General features: G+C 48.7%; 1 protein-coding gene, 1 long non-coding RNA gene and 1 pseudogene across 4 annotated transcripts in view; 1 reads left to right on the plus strand and 2 right to left on the minus strand.

Moving 5' to 3' along the window:
• LOC112478157 overlaps positions 1 to 7480 on the minus strand; it is an 8288-nt gene extending 808 nt beyond the window's left edge. The window contains exons 1-2 of the long non-coding RNA XR_003045722.1: positions 4805 to 7480; positions 3716 to 3820 (exon numbers count right to left, since the gene is read on the minus strand). This is a non-coding gene — a long non-coding RNA (uncharacterized LOC112478157). The remainder of the gene's footprint in view (positions 1 to 3715; positions 3821 to 4804) is intronic.
• A 285-nt stretch (positions 7481 to 7765) lies between these two features.
• On the plus strand, positions 7766 to 24302 carry ST3GAL2 (ST3 beta-galactoside alpha-2,3-sialyltransferase 2). Of its 3 annotated transcripts, none has more exons than XM_006909842.3 (7): positions 7766 to 7901; positions 13387 to 14777; positions 15724 to 15917; positions 19004 to 19183; positions 20789 to 20834; positions 21115 to 21234; positions 22062 to 24302. In XM_006909842.3, exons 2-7 carry the CDS (start codon positions 14439 to 14441, stop codon positions 22233 to 22235), a joined length of 1053 nt encoding a protein of 350 aa, XP_006909904.1. In that variant the 5' UTR covers positions 7766 to 7901; positions 13387 to 14438; the 3' UTR covers positions 22236 to 24302. The 3 variants fall into 3 exon arrangements, with proteins under 3 accessions (XP_006909904.1, XP_015443238.1, XP_015443239.1); XM_015587752.2 differs by lacking the exon at positions 7766 to 7901 and adding an exon at positions 8189 to 8491; XM_015587753.2 differs by lacking the exon at positions 7766 to 7901 and adding an exon at positions 13106 to 13232.
• Positions 8501 to 11658, minus strand: LOC102888319 (annotated as a pseudogene).
• Positions 24303 to 27829: the final 3527 nt, after the last annotated feature.

The raw sequence follows: 27829 nt of genomic DNA on the forward strand, positions 1-27829 counted from the left end.
CAAAAAGAACACTTTAAAGTCATTTAGTCTTAAGGAAGTAGATAAGAGCCTGACCACAAAGTTTCCGGCCTACAGCCCACCTCTGCTTCTTGCCGGTCATGTGAGTGGTGCCCAAGAGCCATATGGGTCTCCACACTCCAAGCCACTGTCTACCAGCGCACGCAACGCTCCCATTTCATACCAAATGTTCAGATGAAACCACAAAAAAATCGAACCACTACTTCACAAGGAAATGTGGGGGCAGCCTGGATAGAAAAAGGGAGGTGGTCGTCAGCCTACTGTCCCCACCCTGCTAAGGTTGGAGCCCTTTAGAGAAATTTGCCCCATGCAAAGTCAGCCTCCATGCCTACAGCCCAGGCTGTCGCCCTCATGGCGTTTGGCAGACATTCCACTTGGGTGGCTTGGTTGGGCCATGAAATCTGGAAAGTTAACAGTCAGAGGTCATACCAGCGCATTACAGGGGCCGATGACACAGAGCTGTGTTCTCACCTGCACCCTCCGGTGAGACACGGGCCCTCGCTGAGTGAGCCTGCTGCTCCTGCCTCCAGCCCCTGGGCTGAGAGAGGGAAGAATCCCCGAACCGGGATGCCGCACTCCAAGGAAGGGGCAGAAGCTCCATCAGCATTCCCAGGGCTCTCGCCTGTCCTGTGTGTTGGAGCTTTGGGCCAAGCCCATCCCAGTGTGCCACCCAGGAAGGACTGGGGTCTGCTGTCTGCTTTGTTGTTGGGTTGTGCATATGCAATGACTGCACAGACCCCATTTCTGCAGTGAAGCTGTCAGTCACCCTGCTTCTTGGGCCCCTTTCCTGAATATGCAAGTACTGTCAGTTGGGGCATGACCTCTCCCCTGGCATCCTCTCCCTTATCCTCCCATCTCACAGAGGAAGTGGCGATAGATGCTAGAGTTTTAAGTTGAGTCCTTTCATTCTGGACCTGGGCCAAGGCCTGACTAGAGTTTTGAGCCACAGAGGCTGTGGCCTGGAAGCTTCTAGAAACATAGCTTCTCCCTTCCCTAGGTGTGCTTTCGCAAGACTTGTATGTTCCCTCGCTCAGTTCTCCTCCATCAGTCCCTGAGGGGGTCTAGCATGCCTGAGCCTTCCTCAGGGTGGCCAGCCTTCCAGTGCATACAGGTGGAGGGAGCTGAGAACCCAGTCCGGAGCCCCTTGCCATGGTCCAGGCTGGGGGAGGGGCAGGAGAGGGCAGTGGTGGAAAAGCACCAGCAGCAGCACCTATCCTGTTCCTGTTCCCCAGGTAAGGGTGAGAGTGATCAGATTCAGGAATTGGGAGAAAGAGGGCTGGCTGGGAGTTAGGCAGGGAAAGCCATGCCCCTCTGCCATTTTGTGTGAGTCACAGCTGCTTAGAGCATTTGCTCCTTGCCCCCAGCCCCTGGAGCTTCCTTCTCGGTCCCCATGCCCTGGCCCGGGAGTGTTCCAGGGAGCCACCTGGGTGTGATGGGCCATGTCTTCACTGGTCGATTCCTTGCCGTGTAGGTGCACATGTGAGGATGAGAGGGCTGAAGGGTACCTGGGGAAACCATCGCTCCTCTTCCCTCTGCCCCTTCCGGTGAGGGGGGTGGAGTGCAATGAGACTCTCTTCTAAACCTCCTCTTAGATCCACCTGGTCCTTCCACCCCAGGGAAGAGGGGGCACTTGTGTTTGGGGGAGCCAGCATTGAGGAGGACTGGATTAACCCATGTTTCTGAGGAGAACAAGTTTGACAGGGAGCATAGTCCTTTTCCCCAAGGGAAAACACTGCCCTTCACCAGTGCTCTGGCTGCTTATGCCCCTGTGACGGCCTCTGGGGTAGACTGTGGAATCACGTCACCAGCTCTCATCTCTTTAGAGGACAAGACCTACAATTGAGACCTGGGATGCCAGTCTCTGAGGTCAGCTGCCCCCTGGCATACCCTTGGAAGGACAGCCCTCCTAGGAGAGCCCTGGGCGGCAGGCTGGCGGGACTAGGACGAGCCCTCAAAACAGGAGCCCCATTGCTGTGCTCCTTGGCAGGGCAGGAGCCACAGGGTCCTCGGAAGGAGAGCTATGCTAAGGGACAGTGATGCAGCTATACAAAGAGGGAGAGGGCTGGGGCTCTCCCCATGCTGTCTGCCACTCCCTGGTGGCAATAAATATTTGTTGAATGAACGCATCCTCTGCTTTTCTCTTGAGATTCAAAACAGCACAGACGTGCAGACAAGGGCAGAAGGAAAAGGAGGGCCGGGTGGCTTCCCTGTGCTCTTCCTTATACCTCTGCGGGGTGACTGAGATCTGCATCATAAAGGGTGAAGAACAGCCAAGCCACCCTGGTGCTCTAACCTTATCTTTAAAGGAAATCTGCAGACTCTGAACTCCCTATGCCGGTGCCCCTGACCCTGGGAGGCGTTGTGGTCAAGTTTAATCGCCCCTGGGAGGCAGAGTTGGGCAATAATAAGGTCTAAACCAGCAGCTCTCCAAACTCCCCTCTAGCTTACCTTGGGCCACCATTCATTCATCCTACTCCCTGCTTACGCTAAAAATCCCTGAAGAAATTTAGATTTCTTTTTCAGTCTCCTACCTTCAGGTTCTTTCACCTGTCCCCAGCTTCTCTTAATGTCTGAGGCTTTCAGCCCTGCGGAGAAACCCATTATTTGTCTTTTCTAGAGTCTCGCTGCCAAACTGTGGCTAAAGAGCCACTGTGGGATGGAACTTGGTGAGCTATTTGGAAGCAGCTCAAGGCAGGCCTCTGTTCTGTGTGGTCTGATGAAGTGGCAGCCGGGGAGGAGGTGACAGGCTCCATGACCCACAAGCTCTGCTACAAGATGGACATAGTGCTCCTTTCTGCACAGTCTGGGGGTCAACTGGGACAGAGCTGACTCTGAAACCTCAGGTCCGTGCTGCCCACCCAGCCTCCCTGGAAGCTGCTGCCTGCCACTGGGAGGAGGGGGCAGGCAGTGCCCCTGGCTAGCCAGGAAAGGAGGCCGTGAAGCACAGCCCTGCCGGTGCTGGCCTGGGAGTGGGGCTGGGAGTGCTGAGGAGCCCGTGATGCTTATCCAGGGTCGTGGGACTGCAGGCCAGGAGAGTTGCCCAAGCCGAGGCTGGGGCTCAGAACTGTGGCGCTTAACCTGCCCAGCTCTGGAGCACAGGCACCAAGCTGGGAGCTTTTTGCCGCCTATCCTCACAGACACCCTCCGAGATGGATGATATTCCCATTTTACAAGTGAAAACAACAGGTGAAAGAGGCTGAATGGCTAATAGCTGGCAAGTGGCAGTGCCAGATGTGAATCCAGGGGTTTCTAGGTACTTTCGTTCTCTGGGAGGCTTGACTGGAAAGGGCCTTTGAGTTGGGGTGAACAGATGTGAGATCTGACAAGCTCTAGTTGGGAAGGACTGCAGCCAGTAAGTAGCCCGTGGTGTTTTGGGGAGTGAGCAGAGAGAGTACCATTTTAGCAGCCCTGGTGTGTCTCTGCCAATGGAAAATTGAGAGCAAGACACTTTGACCATTCCCATGGTCCAGGCAGCTTCTTTCACTTTTATACACACACCTTTCTCATTGCCTGCAATTTGTGAAATCTGGTTTGTACTTGAGGCTTCATGTTCCATGGTGGCCCATGAGAAGGTAGAGAAAGTTTTCGCTTCTAGAACATTAGAGCTGGAAGAGTGGGGGCAAAATGTAATGATCACTTTCATCTGCATACTTACATAGTATTTTATAAAAATGGCTTCAAAGCATTTTTTCATTACCATTATTTCTTCTGATTCTTATAACTCTGGGATTATATGTAGAGATGATACTCAGTTGAACAAATATTTTTCTGATGCTTGCCATATGCAGGTCAGTGGTAGGTCCTACAATGGTGAGACAGAAATGATGAATTATAACATGGTCTCTGTACACTTAGAGTTTATATTTTAAGTGAAGGAAATAGACACGTACATGTCTTTTTCGGTTCTTCGTAGGCTCTTAATCAATACGGGCCCAATTTGGCCTATGGTCCAAACTAGTTCATAACCTCTAGAGGATAGGATAGGGTGAGAGATGAGGCTTAGGAGGGTGGCCTGGTTTGGGGGTCTCTGGATCTATGTTAAGGAGCCCAACCTTGGCCCCATGAATAAAGGCACTTCATCTCATAAGCAGGAAGGTGATGAGTTTATTAAGTCTAAAGTGCCATTAGAACAAGCTAAAGAGGCAGTTGAGAATGTGGGTCTGAAACCCAGGGTAGAAGGGCAGGCTCTTAGACGTGGAAGGTGATGGTGCACAGCAGAGAGGCAAAGAAGCAAAAAGGGCTGAGGGCAGAACCTTCAGGATGCCTTAGCAGCTCAAAGAAACGAGGGAGGTCTGAGTCAAGAAAGTAGATTTTAGAGACTCCGAAGTCAGAGTGGTGGTCAGCAGGAGGAAACAGGAGATGATCAGAGAGGAAGAGGGTAGAAGGAGGACCGCCTCCTTCTAATTGTTAAAGAATCTTGCCTAGGAAGAAAAGTGGCTGGCTGCCTGGTGACAGCCTGGACTAGAATATGGCTCCTGAATCCACTGCTCTTCTGATATAATTGAAACTAAAGGCTGGGCCTGCTGCAGGCAGGCTGGGGACTTGAAGAGAGTCAGATGGGTCATCCATCAGGGGTGTCCGTGTGGGCAGTGTGCATTTTCCCCTGGCCCAGTAAAAGGCTAAAATGGTCAGGTGACGGCTGGAGTGGCCTTCCCCAGTCAAGGTCTGGTCAGACCACATCTGAAAGATCCTGTTTGCGTGTCTGCCCACGCTGCCTCCACCCAACTGTGGAACTGGAATGAAGAGAGAGGAGAACAGTTTTAATTGGGACTTTTGATCAGCTTACCCCAGGCTATGTCAGTCTGCTTCCTTCAGTGTGCTGGCTGGAGTTCTGTGAATCTCATTAGAGTTGGTTTGATATGCCGTCCCAGGAGACAGTGCTGGCAGGGATCCCTAGTTCCCCAGTACAAATAGTTTAATCCAACTCATCCAGTCAAGATGGCACCGTAAATTTATACTCTAAACACATAGCAGTAATACATAAAAAGATTACACTCTAAAAACAGTCATGCGCTCCCTCTCCCTCCTCCCACACAAAATGATAAAACATCCCTGTGATGAGAACGGGGATAAAAACAAGAGAACAGGGCCGAAGCTGCAGGTCTGCTGGTCTCTGAGTCTGGAAGGAGGCAGGCAGCTGGAATTCTGGGGTAACAAAGCTATAAAGTGCTCCACATGACGCACGGAATTAGAGCTCGTACACTGCTTGAACCCAGGTGCTGGGAAAGTAGGCTGGAAAAACTTCCTTCCAACCCTTCCTTGGGGTTTGTGGTTTGTAAGGATGCTTCTATTCGGAGACAGAATCTCACAGCCTGGACCCAGGCTGAGCTGCAGCTACAAGATTCGATTTTAGACCGGAAGCCCCAAAGGAGGACCTGGGGAGGCAAAGATGAAAACCCCTAGATGAGGATGGAAAGTAAAATAGGAGGTAAGATTAGTTTATCCACTGAAGTTCAGAAACACATGAGGAAAACTACTGCAAGGAAAAAAAAAAAAGAACAAAATCAAAGAAAAATTTACTTCAGAAGAAGTGAAAATAACAGAGTAATCAGAAAAGTCTTTCATGAATAGGTTCAGGGCCCTCAAAGAGATAAAGAAACATGAAATCCATTAAAGAAAAGAAAGGGAAGTTATGGCCGGGGGAAGAAACAAGAGTATCTAAAAATTAAAATGTTAAATAAATTCTAGCAGTAAAAAATAGTGTCATTAGAATTTGACGCAAGAGACAGAACTCTAGCCTAGACACAGAATTCATGAATTGGAAGCTAATACTGAGAGTTTTGTCTAGAATGCAGCACAGACGCAGAGGACAGACTGACAAGTTTTAGCTTGTGTCTAGTAAGAATTTCAGGTACAAGTTAAGAAAATAGCAGAGAAATAGTATTTGAAGAGATAATGGCTGAGAATTCCAGAATTGAAGAAACAGCATGAATACCAAACAGAATAGATACCTAGACATAATATAGTGAAACTGTGGATAAGAAAGAGAAAATATTAAAAACTAGAGAAAAAGGAATTCAAATGGCTGACAATTAGATTGACAGGCAACATCTCATCAATATTAGATGCCAAAATATCATAGAGGAGTATCTTAGAGAAGCTAGAATCCAATATCCAGCTATCATTCAAGAAGGAGGTAAAATAAAAGATATTTCCGGACATATTAAGATAGCTTTATCACTCACAGACCCTTACTAAAAGATCTACTAAAAGTATACTTCAGAAAGAAGAAAAGTCAGCTCTGGAGAAGGAGCAGGTTGCTAGCACCAACACTGAGCACAGAAATTGACACATTATGTTGGCAAATTTAATTAACTATAGATAGTATATCAGGATGCTTTCTGCTACAAAGAATAATCTACAGTGACTTAAACTAAAAAATATTAAATTAGCTTATAATAAGTGGGGAGGTATGGAGTTCCAGGGCTGTGACAGTGGTCCAGTATTGACTTGAAGGACTCTGTCTCATTCCATCATTCTGTTCTGCCATCCTCAGGGTGTACTCCCTCCTCATGGTTATGAGATGCTGCTGCAGCTCCAGACATCATGTCATCACCATATAGTATCCCAATCAGGAAGCAGGGAAATGTTAGGAGAAAGGAAGCTTTCTAATGTGCCTTTTTTTCTGGAAAGAAAGAGACTCTTTCCATGAAGCCCCCAGCAGACATCTTATGTCTCACTGGCCCCGGCTGGTCCATCCTTAGAGTAATTCCTGGTAAAAAGGAACAGGCTTACTGTGTGGATATAACAGGCTTGCTTCATCTCCTGGAACTGGGTCCTTTGCCACCTGAACAAAATCAGGATTCTCTTGGCAGGAAAGAAGAGAAAGTGGCTGCCGGTAGGCAACCAACAGCGTCTGCCACAGATGGCAAAACACACGAACAAAATTCCAGTGTCTAATTCGTTTTTTAATTTATAAAAAAGGAAAAGTAAAATTATTGACCACATTATTAAGGAAAAATAAGGTAGAATAAAGTAGGGAATTTTGTTAAGTCACACCAAGTTTCTGCCTTGTTCAAGAAAATAGCACTGCTAAAAACTGTAGACTATTAGAAAAATGTATATATGCTAACAATTTAAGATAACCACTAAAAGAAGAATATAATTTCCAAGACGGGAGGGGAAAAAAGTGGCAGGAGTGGGGATAGTGTGTCAGTCCAACTGAAGTCAGGAAAAAAATAATAATAAATTAGTGAAGAGAAAACGCAACTTATGATAGTAACATAAATCCAAATACATGATAAATGTAATGTGTTAAAAAGAAAAACTATCATATTCGATAAAGAGTGACTGACAGTGGTCTGGGGCCTGGAGAGACCTGGTCGGCTGGACACAGGGACAGCACAGGAATCGCCTTTGCCTCAGGTGGTTCTGCTCTTTAAATGACTTTCTGTTCCTTGCGAGATCTTTCCCGATCTTTCCCTGTCTCTCCTCAACCATTTCTGTCTGGCCTTATCTGCCTAGTTATTGAGATAACTGTTTTTCTAAGACTTCCTGCCCTAGTGTAGGTATGTATAACACATTCCTGGACTTCCCCTCCCCCCTTCCCTGAGACACAAACAGACCACACTGGGTCTCCTTGAGGGGACAGGTGTGGAGCAGAGCGGGGACCCTACCTCTCACTTCTCCCCTGGCGCCACCTCTCCCCATGCCCCAGAGCCCAGCATTCCTCCCTGAACAGCCTCTTTCTCACAGTGCAGCACGGATCCTCGCAATGAAGACTGATGGTTTCTCTCTCTGACTAACTTAGTTAAAAGTTAGCCAGAATGACAATCATAGGTTTGAAGACCTTTTTAGCTCTTGCTTTCTGTTTTCCTGGCTGCTGACTTCGAGCAGCATCAGAAGTACCAGAGCCGAAATCTCAGACAGGATACCAAGTCAAGGTGAGTTCCCTTGCAGGAAGACGGGGGCTCTAAAGGCAGAGGCTCCCCGAGGGGGTGTAACTGGGGAGCAGGGAGGCCCTGTGAGGGTCTGCGGTAGAGGCTGGTGCCAGGATGTTGCAATGCAATGCCTTCAGTTAGCCAAGCATGTGGAGGCGAAGCCACCAGTTCTCAAGGACATGCCTCACTGGGTTTGAGACACGTGTAAGGGAGGGGCTGTCTGGTTTCTTCCTCAAGATAATGACTGACACTCCCCGTCCCCCACTGCACCCCCTGCCCTGCCCCACCACTTTCTGCCTTCTGTTGCCACACTCAGGGTGCAGGGAGTTTGCTGGAGTTGCTAGGTTGGCAGGGATCTGGGGCACAGGGAACCCTTCTATGGTTGTGCCCCAGTTAGTGGGAAAAGCCGCTGTGGAGGGCAGTGGGTGCTTGTGGAAGAAGCACTGGCTTTGGGGCCATCAGACTTGGAGTTGGCATTAAAGCTCTGTCACTCACCGCCTGGCTGACCTACTTCAGTTAGTCTTGGGACTTCTGTGAATACCAAATGAGCGGCTCTGCCCGAAAATACTCAGAAACTCAGAGCATCATGCAGTGTGAGTAATATGTGGTTTGATGCCTTTACATTGTGGCTCTGGGACACGTCCTCGGGCTGTATGTCAGTGGGTGGAAAGAGGGTGCTTTATCAGCATCTTAGGCTGGGTTCTTTTTCCTTCTCCTCATCCCTTCTAGATTCAAACAGCCCTCCTCCCCCTATCCTCTGCGCCTTATTTTGACATTTCTTTTCTCTGCCTGCCAAGAAGATTGTGTTCAGCTGCGCTGGTCTGAGGCTGTGCTATTAGGTTAATTTGATGGCTTGTCTCCTGGGAACTGACCCGAGAATGGCTCTAAAAACTGCCTCAGCCTCCAAAACCCAGTCCCTGCTGTTCTTTGGGGGCAGCTTTTGCTGCTCAATCCCATGTGGCTGCTTCTGCTCTCCTTCACCTGCGAGTTGGCAAGGGCCATCTTCGTCGTCCATCTTTGGTTCCCTGTATCTGTTCAGCCGTTCACCCCCTGATTGGCAGAAGGGTCTCACCGGAGGGAAATCGTCCATTCTTCCATGCCCTCGCTGCCCCTAACATGGATGCTGGTTGCCAGTTCCTCTGTTTAGTCTCAGTATTTCAAACTCTCTCAGCCATCCGGGGGATGTTTATTGTTAAACAGTCTCACCAGATTTGCTTAATCTGTGACTACAGACCTCTTGGAAGACCATTCCATTGGCTTGCCACCCACTAAATTTCCCTGGGAACTCCCCTTCTCTCTGAGAACTGTTTCACATCAGATCTCTGTAAATTTCCAACTTCAGTAATAAAAAGATCCTCCTCATTTTCCTACCACCGAATGCATCACTCCCCGTGTCTGTGCCCAGGGCTGTGGTCTGCTTCCTGTTTCACAGGTAGACCCTCCTTGGGTAGGCACTGACTCCCGGCCCTTCTTGCTGCTCAAAGACGTGACTTCTCAATTATCCTTTCTTTTTCCTGCAGCATTAATTTTCCCTCTACTAAATCATTCCCACTAGTATGTAAACATTCTGGAATATCTCCCAGCTTAACCCCCATGCCACTTTATCTCTCCCATTTTCTTTGGTAACACCTTTATTGAAATACAATTCACATATCATACAGTTCACCCATTTCAAGTCTACAACGCAGTGGTTTTTAGTCTATTTACATGGTTGTGCAACCATCACCACAAACAATTTTAGAACATTTCATCACCCCAGAAGGAAACTCCCTTCCTATTAGCAATCATGCCCCCTCTCCCCCGCACCTACAGCCCTAGGCAACCACCCATCTGCTTTATGGATTTGCTTCTTCTGGACATTTCATATATGTGGAATCCTATCATATGTAGTCTTTTGTGACTGGCTTCTTTCACGTAGCACAATGTTTTCAAGGTTCATTCATGTCGTAGCACATGTCAGTACTTCATTCCTAGTAAGATTCCATCGTGTGGATGTACCACATGTTGTTGGTTCATCAGTTGATGGAACTTTGAGTTGTTTCCACCTTGGAGCTAAAATGAATAATGCTGCTTGTGTGCAAATTTTTGTGTGGACACGTGTTTTCTTTTCTCTTTGGTGTATACCTAGGAGTAGAATTGTTGAGTCATATGGCGATTCTAACCTTTTGAGGAACTGCCAGACTATTTTCCAAAGTGCCTGCACCATTTTATAATTCCACCAGCACTGTGTGAGGGTTCCTCACTTTCTTTTTAGAGTCTATAAATTTATTGAGTAAAAACGAACTCAGCATCAGACATTAAATTCAGTTTGGTTCAAATGTGGCTGATGTCCATTTGCAGCAGAGATGAACCGAGGTGAAGAGAAGGCACAGTAATACTGGCATTGGGACACCAAACAAAACAGTCTTTCGTTCATTATACAAGGAGGCGTCTCACGGCAGTGAATCAGTTAGCAAAAGCATAACGTTTAATGAGCAAACTAAGCAAGAACTTCCAAAAGAGGAGAGGGTCAGGGCATTTAGGGAACAAGTTGCCACAGGGACTAGTTGGAGAACAGTGTTTGGTGCAGATCTGCTGGTTCACTTGGGGAACAGAGTGACCGCGTCGTAGCCTTCAGGTGGTGTGACCTGCTCTCAGGCATGCCTTTCACAGCAGATTGGATCTTCCACAAAGAAATGGCCCTTCTGTGTCATGTTTGTTCCACAGTCAGTGTGGTGATGGTCCTGCAGCTTCACAAACACACTGACAATGCCACTGCCACATTTGTCGCGCATGAGTGACTTCTGGGCATTTCCGATAGATGCAGCCACTTTGGTGACCGGAGCCTTAACCCTTCTGAGGGCTTGTTGGGATCCCCTTTCTCCTCAGACTCCAGGATTTCCTGCAAAACCAGGAAGGAAGTAGACCGTTGAGGGGCTCATTTAACTCCTGTTTTTCCTGAAGCATCTTATAAACTTCAGAGTCCTTGTCTATGACAAGTGCACTTGGAGGCCAATAATGCTCTAAGGCTCTGCCATTTGTCTCCAGTCTGCTGGCTGCTGAAACTGGAGATGTTTTCAGAGAGGTAGAGGCCAGAGGGGTTGTCGTACTGGTTCGTGATGACCCTGGGGGAAGAGCTGGAAGCAGGCGAGGCAGTGAAGGGTCTGGCACTCCGCCCTTGGGTGCTTCCAACTTACGGGACCTCTTGTGGTTCAAATGCATCTTGTATGGAGGACGTTTCCCTTCCTCTGTCACCAGAGGAGGCCAGACTTTATTTCAGATCTGGCTCCTGTGAGTCATTTTGTCAGTGTGGCACTTGATTTTGTTCTGAGCTTCCAGGTGCATCATATTGCTAGTGTTTTCCCTATCGATGGCTGTGATTACACCTCCTATATACATAAATTAGCTCTAGCAGCCTTGCTTTCGGGAGCGACCAGGGAGCTGTGAGAGGCTGCTGGAAACTCTTTTCCTCCACGAGGCGGAAGCCCCAGGGCCCTGGGCCCTGGAGCACTGTTTGCTGGATGGTCTTGGCTCAGTGATGGCGAGCAGTGACCCATGGGGTCAGACACAGCAGGACGCAGCGCCATGTGCACGGCTCCCGGGGCAGCCGTCCTCACATTTTATTATTATAGCCATCGTGGTGGGCGGGAAGCGACATCTGACTGTGGTCTTGATTTGTGTTTCCCTGATAGCTAATGATGTCGAGCATCTTTTCATCTGCTTGTTGGCCATTTCTCATTCGGTCAGGTTTTCACCCCTACCATACCTCTGGGTCAGCCATTGTGAAGGTCACCGCCGACCTCCATCTGGCCATAGCTAATGGTCTGTTCTCAGTCACATCTTGCAAACTTTTTCAGAAAAATTTGATACAGTGAATTCTCCTTTATTCTTGGAACTCTTTTTTTCTCTTGGCCTCCCAGACACAGGCTGGTTTTCACCCTGGCTTCACTGGGCATTTCCTTCCTCGTCTCTTTATTGGCTTCTCCTCTTCTAGACATCGGAGTGCACCAAGGTTCTCTCCTGGGTCACCTTGTCTTATCTATGTCAGGCTCTCCCTAGATAATTTCTTCTGGTCCCGTAGTTTTAAAAATAAACTATATCCTGACTACTCTCAAACATATCCCTCCAGCTCTGTCCTCATCCATGAGCCTCAGACATATGCGTCCTACTTCCTCTTGCCCTTTCCACATGGGTGTCTAAAAGGTGTCTCAAATTTAATCTCCCGAAACAAGACTCTTGCTTTTTCCCCACGCAAACCCATTTCTTTCCTGTCTTTTTTTGTATTGGGGAATGCCATACCTACCATCACGTTGTCCCCCTTCTCCCCTGCCACCCCCAGAATAATGCCAGCCTTACTGGAACGTGGCGGTTCTGTTTCCCGATGCTTTGTGGTTTGGCTTGGCGCCAGAAATTTGAACTGCCACAAAGAGGCAGCTGAAGTTCTTGAACATAGAGCTGGACAGGCCTTCTCTGCAGCTGCTGACAGCAGCTGGAGGACCCCGGAAGGGCTAGCTAGAGCTGGGGCTTTCAGTGATGGGCTGTGAGGCCCAGGGGCTAGGTCAGAACTGGGCCAGCCAGGTTCAGACAGGAGCTGGTGAGACAGGCAGCCAGGGTTAAGTAATCCTCGTGATATGGGGCCAGGGCCTGGAGGCTCCACTCTCAGCCTTGTCCTTGCCCTGGCTCTTTTGCATATGGCAGGGATCGGGCTCCTTTCCTTAGGGCCCAGCCCCAAGCCACTGGCAACTGGCTTCTCTTTGCTCATGCCCACCAGGGCAGCACAGGGCCTCAGGCTGTCAGCACCCCCGCCATCCCCCCACCCCCACCCCACCCTGCCCCGCTGGACCCTGGCATTTATTTCATCCATAAGCTACAGATGAAGGCAACAGCCCAGAGTGCTGGGTGGCGATGGTGCCGAGCCTGGCACTCCTGTGTCCAGACATAGTCAGGGTTTCTTCCTGACACCAGAGCTAGAAGGATTGTTAATAGTTCACCAAGCTAACCCAGGAATCCTTCATCTCTAATTCACATCCAGGAGAGAAGAGGGCATATTTCAGGGCCCAGGCCTAGCCCCCGTCTTACTTGAGGAAGCCTCTCACAGACATCAGAGGGCACGAGAGCGGGATGGGGAATCTTATCCCCAGGGCCCTGAGATCTTCTGTGGGTTATTTTTCAGTTAAGTTTAACATCACATACCGGGACTAGGAATTTTCTAAACCTGGTTCTTTCAGACGCTTAACATGTGACTAGAGAAATCACTGTCCTTGTTTACCTTCTGGCTAATCAGTAAGGATGGCGGCCTGCTCTCATCCCCTGAGGCCCCAGGTTACTGGAGCCATGCTATCTGGATAGTTAGAGGTGAGAGCCCTCCCTTTTGTCTATCCTTTGATTAAGGGGCATCACTGCTACTTCCAGCTTTGTTGCCCCCTGGGACTTGAGGGTGAGCTGGGGGAGAACATGTGTGCACATGCACAGTTTATCTACATCTTATTTTTCCTCTGTGCAATTTCAGGGTCGTGCTGCAACGGCTCAGCACCTGAGAAGTGAGGGGGAGCCTACCAGGGGATTACTGCTAGCAGGAGCTGACAGCAAGACGGCTGCCCGGCTGGCCTCAGGGGCCCGGGAATGGGCAGAGCAACCTCTGAGCCTGGGCCAGCTGCACCAGGAAGGAGGCCTGGGCCCTGGCAGGGAGCTCGGCACATGCTCGGCTGACCCAGACTGCATTCAAAGGAGCACCCCGCCGAGCAGCAGCTGTGCCCAGACCCCCAGCTCCTGTTCCTGCAACTCCTTACACAACTGCAGCTGGGGCTGTGACCACTGGGAGAAGGAACCTGTACCTCGGACTGGAAGCAGAAGAGCAGAACCTAATGCAAGGAGGATTTTGTTCTCTACGAAGAGTTTTCTGATACCCACAGAGCTTCCTGGGTTTCTTCTCTCAGGGTTGGGGTCCGGTTCTTCTCCGCTGGCTGAGGGGTTGGTCTGGGAGGACCATCTGAGGAGTAGATGCCTCTTGCATGGAATCAAGGCTGCTTGAAGCCAACACGCTCTGTGTTGTGATTGGGGTTTGAGGGCTTCCCCACTGCAGGGGACGAGGGGCTGCCTCAGCGTCTGCTCATGAACCACAAGGACCCCGACTGCTCCAGACTGGACCATTTCGAGCCACCAAAGAGGGGGGCTTCCAGAGCTGGCAATCAGCAACCCCAAGGGACTAGAAGGCTGGAATGGACTGATCTCCCTCTTGCCAGGGCAGCGGGAGAAGCAGAGCATCTGTGGCCCAGCTAGTGACGGAGAGACCCAATGAAGCCATAAGCAGGGGCCCAAGTGGCTCAGGGACAGGGGAGCCACTCCCGCCAATGTGCTTTCTCCTTACAGTTGAAAGAGGGTATGACCTGGGACTCCTGCTGCTGACCCTTCTACAGCACACACCCTTATGCCCTTTGCATCCAGTGTCGAAATAGGAAGTCTGCACTGTGGCTGGCCCACCAGTGGGCTGGGCAAAGAGTGGCCACAGTGACACCCGGCTGCCTGCCGGGCTGGTGGTCCAGCCTCCTGGTGCTTCGCACCATGAAGTGCTCGCTGCGGGTGTGGTTCCTCTCTGTGGCCTTCCTGCTTGTGTTCATCATGTCCCTGCTTTTTACCTACTCCCATCACAGCATGGCCACCCTGCCCTACCTGGACTCGGGAGCCTTGGGGGGCACCCATCGGGTGAAGCTGGTGCCGGGCTATGCTGGCCTGCAGCGCCTCAGCAAGGAGGGGCTTGCTGGCAAGAGCTGTGCCTGCCGCCGCTGCATGGGTGATGCTGGCACCTCCGACTGGTTTGACAGCCACTTTGACAGCAAGATTTCTCCTGTCTGGACCAGAGAGAACATGGATCTGCCGCCAGATGTCCAGAGGTGGTGGATGGTGAGAGAGCTATGGTCCCCCCGCCCAACCTTGCTGCCCCTCTCAGGGGTCTGTCCCCCTGTTTAAGTAAGAGTCACTGTAAGAGCCTCCTTGTAGATCTGGGCTGTCTTCTGGCCCCCAGAACCTTGACAATGTGAGAGGCCCATTTGACCAGAGCCATCCGTTAGGATCACAGATTCTAAAGGGCAGAGCGAGGTTTGCCCTGGAAGGAGAGAGAATTAATATCGTCTAGTGCCTGTAGCGGCTGAGCATTAACCAGAAATGCCTGCTGGGCCAGGCACGGGGCGTAGATGAGAGAGAAGTGGTCCGAGCGAGAAGTCCGAGGAGAAGACGGAGGGAAGTGAGGACGTTGGGCGCAGGGTGAGAAGGACTCTGCCTTTTATAGAGGAGGCAGCCTCTCAGCTATGCACGGGTGTCGTTCATCACCGCTGGATCTTCTAACCCTTCGAGAAAAGCTGGAAGTCCAGATTTTTTTGCTAAATGTCCTAATTTGTAAATGTTGGCTCTAAATAATTTCAAACACCATGAGGACCACTCACTTGATTCTCTAGAAAAAGATTTTCTTCTAGACTGGGATAAGGAAGCATTGTCACCTCTCCTCGGGATTAAAGTGAAGGGGAGGAGATGAGGGGACGGGTGCCGAAGTCTCCCATTCTGGGTCCAGTCACCTTTCTGCTGCTTTTAACTCCCTTCACCTCACCCCTGTCTTCTCTGGAACGTCACTCATGGACTCCAAGCCCCATCCAGTGCATCAAAGCAGCTCAAAAGGAGACTTCACTGTCGTTGAAATGGAAGGGATGTCAGGGCTCAGGGAATTATTCCTGCTCCCTGACAGAGCTTGGTCAGGATTCGTGTGGCTTGGACACTGGAGAGTGCGGGCAGGAGAGGAGAGGCAGGCGGGAGTCCATCTCTGCTCACACCTGCTCTTCTCCCCTTCCCTCTACAGATGTTACAGCCCCAGTTCAAGTCACACAACACCAACGAGGTGCTGGAGAAGCTGTTCCAGATCGTGCCTGGCGAGAACCCCTACCGTTTCCGGGACCCGCAGCAGTGCCGGCGTTGTGCCGTGGTGGGGAACTCGGGCAACCTGCGGGGCTCCGGCTATGGGCCAGATGTGGACGGGCACAACTTCGTCATGAGGTGAGCCACGGTGAGCCCGAGGGTAGGCCCAGGACAAGCCTCCAGGAGAGGGGACTGGCCTCCTCGGCCTTGTCTGGCCGTACAGGAGTTGCCTGCTGCTGGAGTTGCTATGGGTCTCTGACACCCAGAACCTCCTGTGACAGGCTCTCACCTTGATGGGGAGGCTGAATTTCCATTCTAGACTTTGCTTGAGGCCTGCACTCAGTGTCCAACTCTGAATTACTCCAAAAAGAGCTGAAACTAGATTCCTGGCTGATCGCTGGTGAAAACTCCCACTGGAGCCCCTTCCATCTGCTTGGTCCCCTCAGTAGCTGGGCCAGGAGTGAGGGCCCCAGACCAACCTAGCATCTTCCTTAATAGCCACAGGTGATTCCTTCTGGCAGACTCACAGAAGAAGGATGTCCTGGGCAGAAAAAGTAGCTGTCTGGTGTTGGCTCTGGGCTGCTCTCCCTTATCTTTCGTTAGGTTTAGATTACGTCGGGACTCATTCATTCAGCAGACATTGGTGCCCAGCCTTGAGGACAGAAGAGTTGGGAGGACATTCAGTCCATACGGAGACACAGAGCAAGGAACCAGGGACTAAGGGTCGACTTGTAACCCGAGCATGAGCTACTCCTTCTGCTCTGAACCTGTTTTCTGACTTCGTGTATAGACTTTGGCACAGGAAGTGCTGCCTCACTCCTTGACGAAGAGCCTTAAAAATAAAGATACTGGAAATGCCCAGTTTTTACTAAGCATCTCTTAGGTTGAGCATTGCAGAAAGACCAGGTTTCCCAGGAGGCAGAAGGAAGGGCTTTGTCTTAGAAACAGTTGCTGTCTCCATAGCAACACCAAGGCAGCAATATGTCTCTGAGGCTTTCTACATTTCTTGCAAAACCTTTCTTATGTTGAGGATGGTGGGATGTGAGGGAGGGAGGGGGTTGCTAGTAGGCCCCATCCAGGAACGCAGGGCCCCCTGAGATTCTCTCCATCCTCTACTTGCTGGCACCCAGAGTGCAAGGGAAGCAAGCTGGGAGCTGGAGAGGAGGGGCCTCTCCACCCGGAGACAGTGGCTGAGATTGGGGAATGAAAAGTCTATCACGCCAGTGCAGCCCTGGAACACTTGGAAAGTCCAGGGAGATTCTCTAGACTGCCTGAAGCCCCTGCCTCCCTTGCTCTGCTGCCTGCACCTTGGTCATGGTTGGGAGGCTCCAGGGTAGAAGCACAATAGACCAAAAGGCTTGGCTGTTATGACACCTGGGAAGCCCCTGCGTAGGCCGGGCTGCAGAAAGGACTTCACAGATGTTCCCTCACAGGAACCAGGCTAGGAGATGTGCTGGTTTAGAGTGGACCACAGAATCACTTAATGGAAGGGGTGACTCAGATGGTAATTGGCTGGCTGCTGACAAGAGGGAGCCAGACAGCAGTGGAAATGACTCTTTGCTTATAAGCATATCTTGGTTTGGAACCAGTGTGGAGACCTCCCTTCCTTGGAGCAGGATCAATGTAAGACACCCCTGGGAGGGCCCAGCTGAGTTACAGGAGATGATGGCTCTACCCACCTGCCCTCACACCCAGCTGCCTCCTCCTACTGTATCTCTTCTAAGCCCTGCTGACAAATCCAAATGGAGCTGAGCTTTTCCTGCCCTATCTGGCCAGCAGATAGATCCACAACTCCTGGAGCAGTACCTGGCAGATCATAGGCTCACCATAAATAATGTGAATGAATGAAAGGGACCAGGCAACCAGACACCAAACCCTAAGCACAAATGCATGTCTATCCTGCCTGTGCCCCTACCCTCAGGTGTTTCGTTGGCAGCTGGAGGCAGCCAGATAGATAGAATTCTGAAATGTTTTGCCCTTGAGATACAGGGATCCAGCTCATCCTCTCCATCCTGTTCTGTCTCTTTCCAGGGCTTGGCTTCTCCAGAATGAATCAGAGCCTCAAAGCAAAATCCTGTCTCCAAGAGCATGCCATGTGCCTTCCCTTTCTCTTGGAGGCTCTGAAATACCATTTAGGACCTCTTACTCCATTCATTCTCCAATTTTTGAAAATTGGTGCCTGCCGAGCAAGCTGGGGGAACCTGAGGGAGGTATAGGCTCTGAAGCAGGGCCGACTGAAGGGCAGGAGGCAGGGTGGTGCTGGCTGACAGGTCTAAGAAGGGACTTTGTGAACTCTCTGGCTGCTGATTCAGTGGAAAAGGCAGAATCCAGCCTGGGGCTGCAGCCCTTTGATCTGCAGGATCAACTTGGCCTCTCCATCTGGGGTGAGATGAGATTTGTTTCTTGGGTCTTCACAAGAGTGAACCTTGACCCTAGCTCCTGCCCAGCACAAGCCCCAGCCAACTTGACAAACAAGTCTTCCACTGCCTTTACCTCCTATACCCCAGCAGCTGGAAAACACCATCCCTGTTAAGCCTTTCTCTCCTGCCTGCTCTATTCCTCACAGAGGTGAGGTGTTATTGAAGGGACAAAAACAAACAAATTAATACAATAAAAAATGAATTATCCCTCCCCAATCCTATTCCCCAAGAGTAACTCGTCAACAATTTTAATACTGTTCCAGATTTTTTCTATTAATATACAAAAGTATTTTTTCTTTCTTTCTTTTTTCAACACAAAATAGTATTATCCTATCTAGTTTTAAGTTTTCTTTTTTGGTGTTACAATTGCCTTCTGCTACACACAGTAGGTATTGAAGAGATAGGTATTATCAGGAAAGAAGTGGGATACCTCACACCACTTGGTTTTTCCACTGAATAGCTCTTGGACTTATTTCTTACTAGCACATGTAAATCTCCTCCATTCATTCCAATTGCTACATGGTATTCCATTATTTGAATGAGCCAAAATGAATTAACCAGTTCTTTATAGTTGGAGCGATTCTACTTTTCACTATTCTAAGTGATATTGCGTGAACATCCTTGTACACATGTCTTCGCACATTTATGCAGCCATTTTTATAGGCTGGATTTCTGGAAATGGGATTGCTGGGTCAAAGCGTGCACCTGTTTATATTTTTGATGGCTAGCACCAAATCGTCCTCTAAAAACTTTGTAACAGTTTCTACGGCAATTTTTTCTCATGTCGCCTTCTTGTCCCTGCAGGATGAATCAGGCGCCAACCGTGGGCTTTGAGCAGGATGTTGGCAGCCGAACCACCCACCATTTCATGTACCCAGAGAGTGCCAAGAACCTGCCCGCCAACGTCAGCTTCGTGTTGGTGCCCTTCAAGGCCCTAGACCTGCTGTGGATTGCCAGTGCCCTGTCCACAGGGCAGATCCGATTGTGAGTCGCTCTGCTGACTGGGAGTGCAATAGGGGTGACGGGACCACCTTGGGAGGAGTCTACCTGGGGACTGGATCATAGAATTCCTTTAATGAGTATTTTGTCCTTTAAGGGGGGCTGGTGAGGAGGGAGGCAATAGTAGGGAGGGCCCCAAATGGTCTAGTAGCTGAAGCCAGAGTGTGCTCTGTGTCACTTCCTGCATGTGACGGCCAACATACTGGTGGTGGAAAGGTGAGAAAAGGACAATCTGGTTGTGGTCTCCTTTCCAGAAGGTGGCTCCTGTCTGTGGGAACTCTTATCTTCTGAGCACTTTCTTGGAGAGAAGTTGCCAAGTCAGAGCTGGGAAACTCAGGAAATTCAATTCACTAGGTGTTAAGTTTTATTGAGATGTAATTCACATACCATACAGTTCACACATATAAAGTGAACAATTCAGTGGCTTTTAGTCTATTCACAAAGTTGTGTAACCATTACCCCAGTTTAATTTTAGAACACTTTCATATTCTACAGATGACAGTCTTGAAAGATAAAGATGTAAAGATACCCCTGTGCACCTTAGCCGTCACCCCCACTCTCGTCACACCCATCTCCAACCCTAGGCAACTACTAATCAACTGTCTCACCGTGGTTTCTGTGTGTGTGGCAAGACTTACATGTTAAAATTCACCACTGTAAGCATATAGTTCAGTAGCACTAAGTGCATTGTTCACACTGTTGTGCAAACAACACCATCTCCAGAGCTTTTTCATCATCTCAAATGGAAACTCTGTAGCCATTAAATAATAACTTCCCATTCCTTCCTGCCTCCAGCCCCTGATAACCACTATTCTTTCTGTCTCTGTGATTTGACTGTGCTAGGTACTTCATATAAGTGGAATCATTCGATGTTTATCCTTTTACATCTGGCTTATTTTATTTAGCAGGTGTTTTCAAGGACCATCGATATAGCATGTATCAGGATATCATTCATTTTAAAGGCTTAATAGGAATCCATTGAATGGATATACCACATTTTGTTTGTTCGTTCATTCGCCAATGGACATGTGGGTTATTTCTACCTTTTGCTTGTTGTCATCATGTATTTTTAAACACAGCAGTATAAGTTACAGTTTCCTGACTTTATCTTATGTTCGAGAGACATAAAAGCTAAAGTAAGCGCTACAGAGTTTTTTAAATCCCACAGATTCTCAGAAAAGGGAATGTAGGTTATGGGCACATGGCTCTCTAATGGGGAAGGAAGGTTCTATACCAAATGTGAGTTGCCAGAGGGTCATTGTGGGCACAGGTAAGAGCACACACATCATGGGTTTGAGATGATCCGCTAACTCAAGTGGAGAGTTCACAGCAGAGAGTTGTGGGAAGAAAAGTTGGGGCTGGATTATGGAAGGCCCCAGTGCTTGTCTAAAACATCCTCATTTTACCCTTAAGGACATGGGAAGCCATTGAGGGATCCTGAGTGAGGTACTACAGTGATGTGCTGTGGGAGAACAGTCTGGAAGCAGGGAGGCCTCTTGTGAGGCTGTTACCGTGCAGGCCTATGGGGAAGGAAAGGCATTTCTGGGTCCCATGGGGCCATCGAAATGTTATTTTTTTGTTTGCTTGCAGCACCTATGCCCCAGTGAAATCCTTCCTTCGAGTGGACAAAGAAAAGGTAAGCCCCCTCCTCTCATCCCCATCTCACTGGAAAATGGAGACCTGACTCCTGGTGTGCCTGGTCCTGTGGCTCAAGTGCCCCCTACTGCCTTTCTAGAACCTTCAGAGTCCCCATTTGCTGGTATGCCTGACCTCCACAGAGGCTGCAGGAACCAGGGAGCATGGACGAACAGGTCCACTGGAAAGCATGGAGGAACTGGCAAAAGCTGCTCAGAACCTGGCCTCAGTCTCTGGGCCCCAAAAGCCCCTTATGTGCCTATCCCATTTTCTTCCCCCAGGTCCAGATCTACAACCCAGCCTTCTTCAAGTACATCCATGACAGGTGGACAGAGCATCACGGGCGGTACCCTTCCACAGGGATGCTGGTGCTCTTCTTTGCCCTGCATGTGTGTGATGAGGTGGGTAGCCTAGTCTGGGGGTAAAATAGTGGGATCCATGGAACAGAGGGAAAGCAGCTCTTCTCAGGACTTAGCGCTGCCTCAAGAGGAATATGTTTCTATGGGCAGAAACCCAGTGGCTTTGATTCCCTCCATTTCTAGGCCATATAGATTTGCATTTCCCAAATTTACTACTTTCGTGATTTGCCAAATCTGAAATCACTTCATTGAAAAGTTAAATTTATTTAAAAGGAAATAGAATACTACTACCATAATTGATATTACTTGCCATAAAGAAAAAGTAACCAAAAACATAAACAGAATGAAGTTGCAGCGGAATGGCTGTCTCCCACGGGCCTACTCTTGTGTATTGAACACGGAGGTGAGTCATTCAAGGGCCTGCATCTCGCTAGCTGTCAGGGCTACTATGCCATACACTGAAATGCGCACTCCTAGCACACCCACTTTTGCCAGTAAATTCTTCAGCGTATGGTATTGAGTACTTGACCAGTTTTCAAATAAAAGTACTCCATTAAAAAAAAAAAAAAAGTTAGCTTGGGTTGGACTAGCCCTAAAGCGGGCCGTTTTTCCTGACGCAAACAGACGGGTGGAAGGAGAGCTGAAGGAGAGCAGCAGCCTCCCACTGTGAATCAGTGTCCTTAGCATCGGGCCTGGGTGTCCCGTCTTCCAACGCCGCCGGCGCTCGGGGAATCGATTACCCGCCGGCCTCCCGGCAGCTGTCGGGTCGCTGTGGCTCCTTTCTCCTTCCCCACCACGACCCGTGGCTCTCCTGCGTCCAGTCCTCCACGGTCCCCAGAAAGAGTGACCTGCGCCGTCCTTCCCTGCAGGTGAACGTGTACGGGTTCGGGGCCGACAGCCGGGGCAACTGGCACCACTACTGGGAGAATAACCGGTACGCGGGCGAGTTCCGGAAGACCGGCGTGCACGACGCCGACTTCGAGGCCCACATCATAGACATGCTGGCCAAGGCCAGCAAGATCGAGGTCTACCGAGGCAACTGAGCCAGGTCTGGCCGCGACTCTTCCCGCCCGGCCGCGAGGCGCGGGCGCGCACTGCCGGCTGGGACCCAAGGCCGCCCGAGGGCGACGGCCTGGGCGTGGGCGTGGCGCCAGGTGTGGGGCGTCTCCAGGCAATCGGGAGCGACGCCGCGGTTGGACCAATCATGCTGCCAATCACAAGACTCAGGGGCCTGGCACCAATCAACGCTGCAGTCGGAGCCTCTTTCAACCAATCATGCGACCCAGTTCCAGCGTCAACTTCCGGCGCTGGGCCCTATCTCCAATCAATGGCCTTCGGAGGCAGGCCAGCGGTTTCAATCCCCACTCCCCTATGCTCTGGGGTAGGATTTTATTTCATGCTTTTTAAGGAGTAGCCGTTACTTTTGTCCTCGAAGAAGTACTTTCCTCAGGCTCGGCCGGAGCTGTCGCAGTCGTTTGCGGGCATGACCCCGCTGGTGGCGCCAGGAACGAAACGCAGGGGAGGGGTCGGGGAGCGGCGGTTCGGCTTCTCCTCCTCGGGAGTCCCTAGTGGCTTCGGGGTGGTGGAGGGGCGGTCCAGGTGATTTCCAGGGAGTGCGCCCTCACCCCAGAGGAAAAGCCAGAGCCCTCCCAAGCCGCTCCGGGCCCCCGAGAGAATTTTAGACCCCACATTTCCTTTATCGGTCAGGCCCAGATGGGTGTCAACCCACCAAAGAAATGCAGTGAGAATCCGAGGGCACGTGGGTACCCTCCTCCTCCCCCCTCCTCCCTGCCTTTGGCCACCCTTGGGAATGGCCTTTCTGACCAGGGCATTTAGTGTCTCACCAGAAAACGAATTTGTTCACCCCTTGCTTGGGGTTGGAATTTGCCTAGGGCCTAACTCTGGAACAAAGGTGTAAGAAGACAGGAGACAAGGAAGTCCCGTCACATCAAATGTAAGGTGCTTCTCACTCACGTGCACCCTCTGCCCCTCCTGTTCTTCACAACCTTTTTAGCGTCTCTCCTTAGGCCCTAGCCTCTTCACCAGCCTACTTGTTGCTCTAGAAAAAAAAAAAATCAAAACTTGCCCTGAGATTGTTTGGGGCACTGCTGCTTTTCTCTCTCCTGTCTCTGTCTCTGTCTCTGCCTGCCTGCCCCCCAACACACAAACTGGCTCTAGGGAGAGGGAGCAACACGTGGGGAAAAAAGGCTGGAGATGGGGAGCCCAGCTGCCTGGTGCATGCACCAGCTTCCTTCACCCATCACCCCAAAGAGGAATAGGAAACCTCTTGCTTGGGGGTGGTATTTGCTTTGGGCTCATAATTTAGTTAACCTGAAGCTACCAGGTATGGCTGACCAACACAGGTTCTTTTAAAATTCTGAACTGGCCGTGGAAATAGCCGAGATCCTAGCTGGGGGGGAGGAGACTCGCACTCCTGCATGCCGCCTCCCCGCCCGTGCATCCCCTGCCCGATGCTCACCTGCTTCCTCACTCTCACTTTCCATTTCCAGCTCTGGAAAAGGCTGGGAAGCTAACAACCAGGGGTTCCAAGTGGAAGCTACTTGCATGACCGAACCCAGCTGAAGTCCCTAGAGGAAGCTGCTGGTGGTACTCTCGCCCTTCAAGGTTAGAGAAGTTTAGGAGGTGGAAAAGGGCTTCTGTGAAGCTCCAAACCACTAAAAGGACCCCCCTCCCAACAGTGACAACACAAATACCACTCTTTTTCTTAGTGAGTTGCTACCACCAAGCAGCCTCCTGGCCATTGGTGTCGTTCCTGCAGCTGGCTGGGGGAACTGTAACTAGCAGGGGTATTAGAGGAGGATTGGGGCAGGGCAGTGGGCACCCCCAAAAGTTAATATATTGAGAACTTAGCTTGAGTCTGTTCCTTCCTGATTCCAAAAGTAGGTGGAGTACAGAATGGGAGTGGATTTGGGGGGCCGTTAATGGAATGCCTCTCTCAGGGCCTCCCCCACCATTTTAGAGAGCCAAGGCACCAGCCATTCATGCCGGTCTCATCGCAGTGCTTCCCGAAGAGGCTGTTTTGAGTGTTTAGAAGACGAAAAAACAATGCAATTATGCCAAACAGTATTAAACAGAATAATTTATTTCTCTTTTGTTCTTTTTTCTTTTGTTTAAAACATTAATAAATCCCCAATCTGGAAGAGGTGGGTCCCAGCATCCAGCCCAGATCTCCTTCTCTGCAATAGTTATTTAAACATTTTTTTTATTTCCTTCCCTTTCTCTTTCTGAATTAAAAAGAACAACAACAACAAAAAACTATATGGTCATTCGTCTGTTTTGAAATGTGTCAATGGGGAGCTATGACCAAATAATGGCTAAGAACGGGCTAGAGAATGACTTCCCAGACACCCTTCACTTACACTTGAGGCCTCCCAACCCTGGACCACCAGCTATGCCCTCTGTGAATGTGATCTTTTGCTACTGTCCTTCAGGGCACCCAAGTGGATCAGCAGGACAGAGACTGTCCACGGCCAGGGCCAGCTCAGCATGCAGATTCAGTAGGCACCAGGATGGGCTTTTCCCCCTCCGTTTCCAGATTCTGTGGAATTCCCCATGATGCCATAGGTGTAGGTTGGCAGGAAATCAGTAAAATTATAGGAGCAGGTGCTATGGGCATCTGGGACATCTGTCCGTGCTGTTTCCTTGGGCCATCTGAACCCACTTGAGCCTACATGAGATAGAATGACACTTTGATCTAACAAAGATACCATACTTGGAATCACAACTTGGCATTACCACTTGATTACATTTGCAATAAACTACTGCCATTCTCCATGGCTCAAATGGTGAGTAAATTGGACAAGGAAGAAACCACGGTAGTGCACAACTCAAATATAATGGCAGCACCAATCTTTGCAAATCCTTGCAGGGATGTAGTGTTGACTTTTGACTATCTTAGAGACAGTTCCAGGAACTTCCATCATAATCGCCTTCACTCCATGGGTCAGGTTGCCCATATGGGGATTTTGCCAGGTAGTAAAATCTCTCTTCTGTTTTTGGACTGAGGAAATTACCTTAAAATGAGTCTGTGGTCTCATTAAACCCGACAGTAAGTGGACTGAGACCAGAGCTCCAGCTGTCATTTGTCATACTAAGCCGACCCTAACTAACGAACTACACTGACATTCAGGTCCCAGAGCCAGTATCGGATAACTCCTGAAGGTCTTGGTATTTCCCTTTCTCCAGTGCACTGTCACTCTGGGAAACAAGTCTTTCTGGAAAGGCTTGGGGAAAGATTCACATCTGAGTTATGTCAGAGGGTCACTCCTTAAGGACCCTGCAATCTCCTTGAAAAAGAAACTCCAGGTATGTGACCTGAATGAGGTCTGGGAACTCGGTAAGAAGCTGTGAATCTCAGTCACCGTAACTCAGGTTTCTTCTCAGCAGTCCTAGAATTTACCCTCCAAAATCCATCAAGTACTTTAGTAGGCTGCCCGGCACCTATTTCATTTCTTGGGACCCTATCGGTCAATTAACTATTGTCTTGAGCCCTTTTAGGTCAAAACTCTAAGTACTATGCTGTGGTTTGTTATTGCAAGTGTGTCTGCCTATCTCAAGTAATTAGGCACGTCTTTCTGGCCTTTATCATGCTGGGATGCCATTATTCTCTGACTTATAGATGACAGCCACCACAGGGTTCTTCAAAGATGTTGGTGCCCCAATCACTAATGCATTTTTTAAATGAGTTTTTTAAATCCTTTTTTATTGTAGGATATAATATATACAGAAAAGAGCATAAAAATAAATGTAGAAAAATATATAGCATAATGAATAATAAATATTTTTTAAAGTTACATGATAGAAATTTATTTGGCAAAGCAAAATAAATGATATTATAAGTAATAGACATAATAGAATTATATATAATATACATATATAATTTCTGTGGTAAAGGAAAAACAATTTCCACTGCCATTTGGATACCAAAATGGACTGAAGAAAAGGATTAAAGAGGTAGCTGAACATGTTACATGGGAGAATTTCAAAAGCTAATGTTTCATTTATTTTTCCAATTTTATTGAAAAGTAATCGACATATAACATTATATAAGCATGTAAGGTGTACAAGGTAGTGGTTTTATATGTGTATGTGTTGCAAAATGATTACCATAGTAAGGTTGGTTAACAGTCATCACCTCATATAGTTAAAATTTTGGGGTGTGGTGAGAACTTTTAAAATCTCTGTTAATAACTTTCAAATATATGATATAATATAGTCACCATACTGTAGATTACATCCCCAGAACTTATTTATCTTATAACTGGAAGTTTGTACCTTTTGACCACCTTCACTCACACTTCCCCACACTGCCAATCCCCCTGCCCCCGGCAAACACCAGTCTGCTCTCTGTTTTATCGAGTTTGATTTTTTTTAGGTTCCACATATAAGTGAGATTATATCGTATTTATCTTTCTCATTTCACCTAGCATAATGCCTTTAAGTTCCTGGCTCTTTTCACTCAGCATAATGCCCTTAAGTTCCATTCCTGTCATTGCAAATGACAGGATTTCCTTCCTTTTTATGGCTGAATAATATTCCATTTTATGTATATCTACCACATTTTCTTTATTCGTTCATTCATGGATACTTGGGTTGTTTCCATGTATTAGCTAATGTAAATAATGCTGCAATGAATATGGGCATGCAGATAACTCTTTGAGATAGACATTTCATTTCCTTTGGATATGTACCCAGAAGCAGAATTGTTGGATCATATGGTAGTTCTGTGTTCACATGCAAAAGAATGAAACTGGGCCCCTATATTACACAACTCACAAAAATTAACTCCAGATGGAACCTGAAACTACAAAACTCCTAAAAGAAAACATAGGGAAAAAGCCCCATGACATTGGTCTGGCAATGATTTTATGGATATGATACCTAAAGCACAAGCAACAAAAGCAAAATAAACAAGTGGGACTATATCAAACTAAAAAAGCTTCTGCACAGCAAAAGAAACGATCAACCAAATGAAAAGGCAACCTTTGGAATGAGAGAAAATATTTACAAGTCACATATGTGATAAGAGGTTAATAGCCAAAAAATATAAGGAACTCCTAGAACTCAATAGATTTAAAAAATAATGATCGAATTTAAAAATAGGCAGAGCAACTCATAGACATTTTTCCAAAGAAGATACTCAAGTGGCCAACAGGTACATGAAAAGGTGCTCAACATGACTAATCATCAGGGAAATGCAAGTCAAAACCACAATATAATGTCACCCCACACCTATTAAGAGGCTATCATCAACAAACGAGAGATAAGTCCTGGCGAGACTGTGGAAAAGGGAAACTATTTTTTTTTTTAATTTTGTTTTATTATTAGTTTCATGTATATAGTATATTGGTTAGACATTTACATAGTTTATAAAACAATCCCCCTGATTGCTCTTTCTCTCCTCTGGCTCTCCGCCCAGCCATTACATTATTGCTGACCGCATTCCCTATGCCACCCTCCTCATCCCTGTGACCATCTATCAACTACTAATTTGTACTTTTTTAACCCTTCACCCTGTTCTCCCACCCCTCCAATTCCCTTCCCCTCTGGCCATCACCACATTGTCCTCTATATTTGTGAGTCTGTTTTTGATTAGTTTGTTCTTTTTGTTCCTTAG

Source organism: Pteropus alecto, unplaced genomic scaffold, assembly GCF_000325575.1.
Source record: "Pteropus alecto unplaced genomic scaffold, ASM32557v1 scaffold42, whole genome shotgun sequence".
NCBI lineage: Eukaryota > Metazoa > Chordata > Mammalia > Chiroptera > Pteropodidae > Pteropus > Pteropus alecto.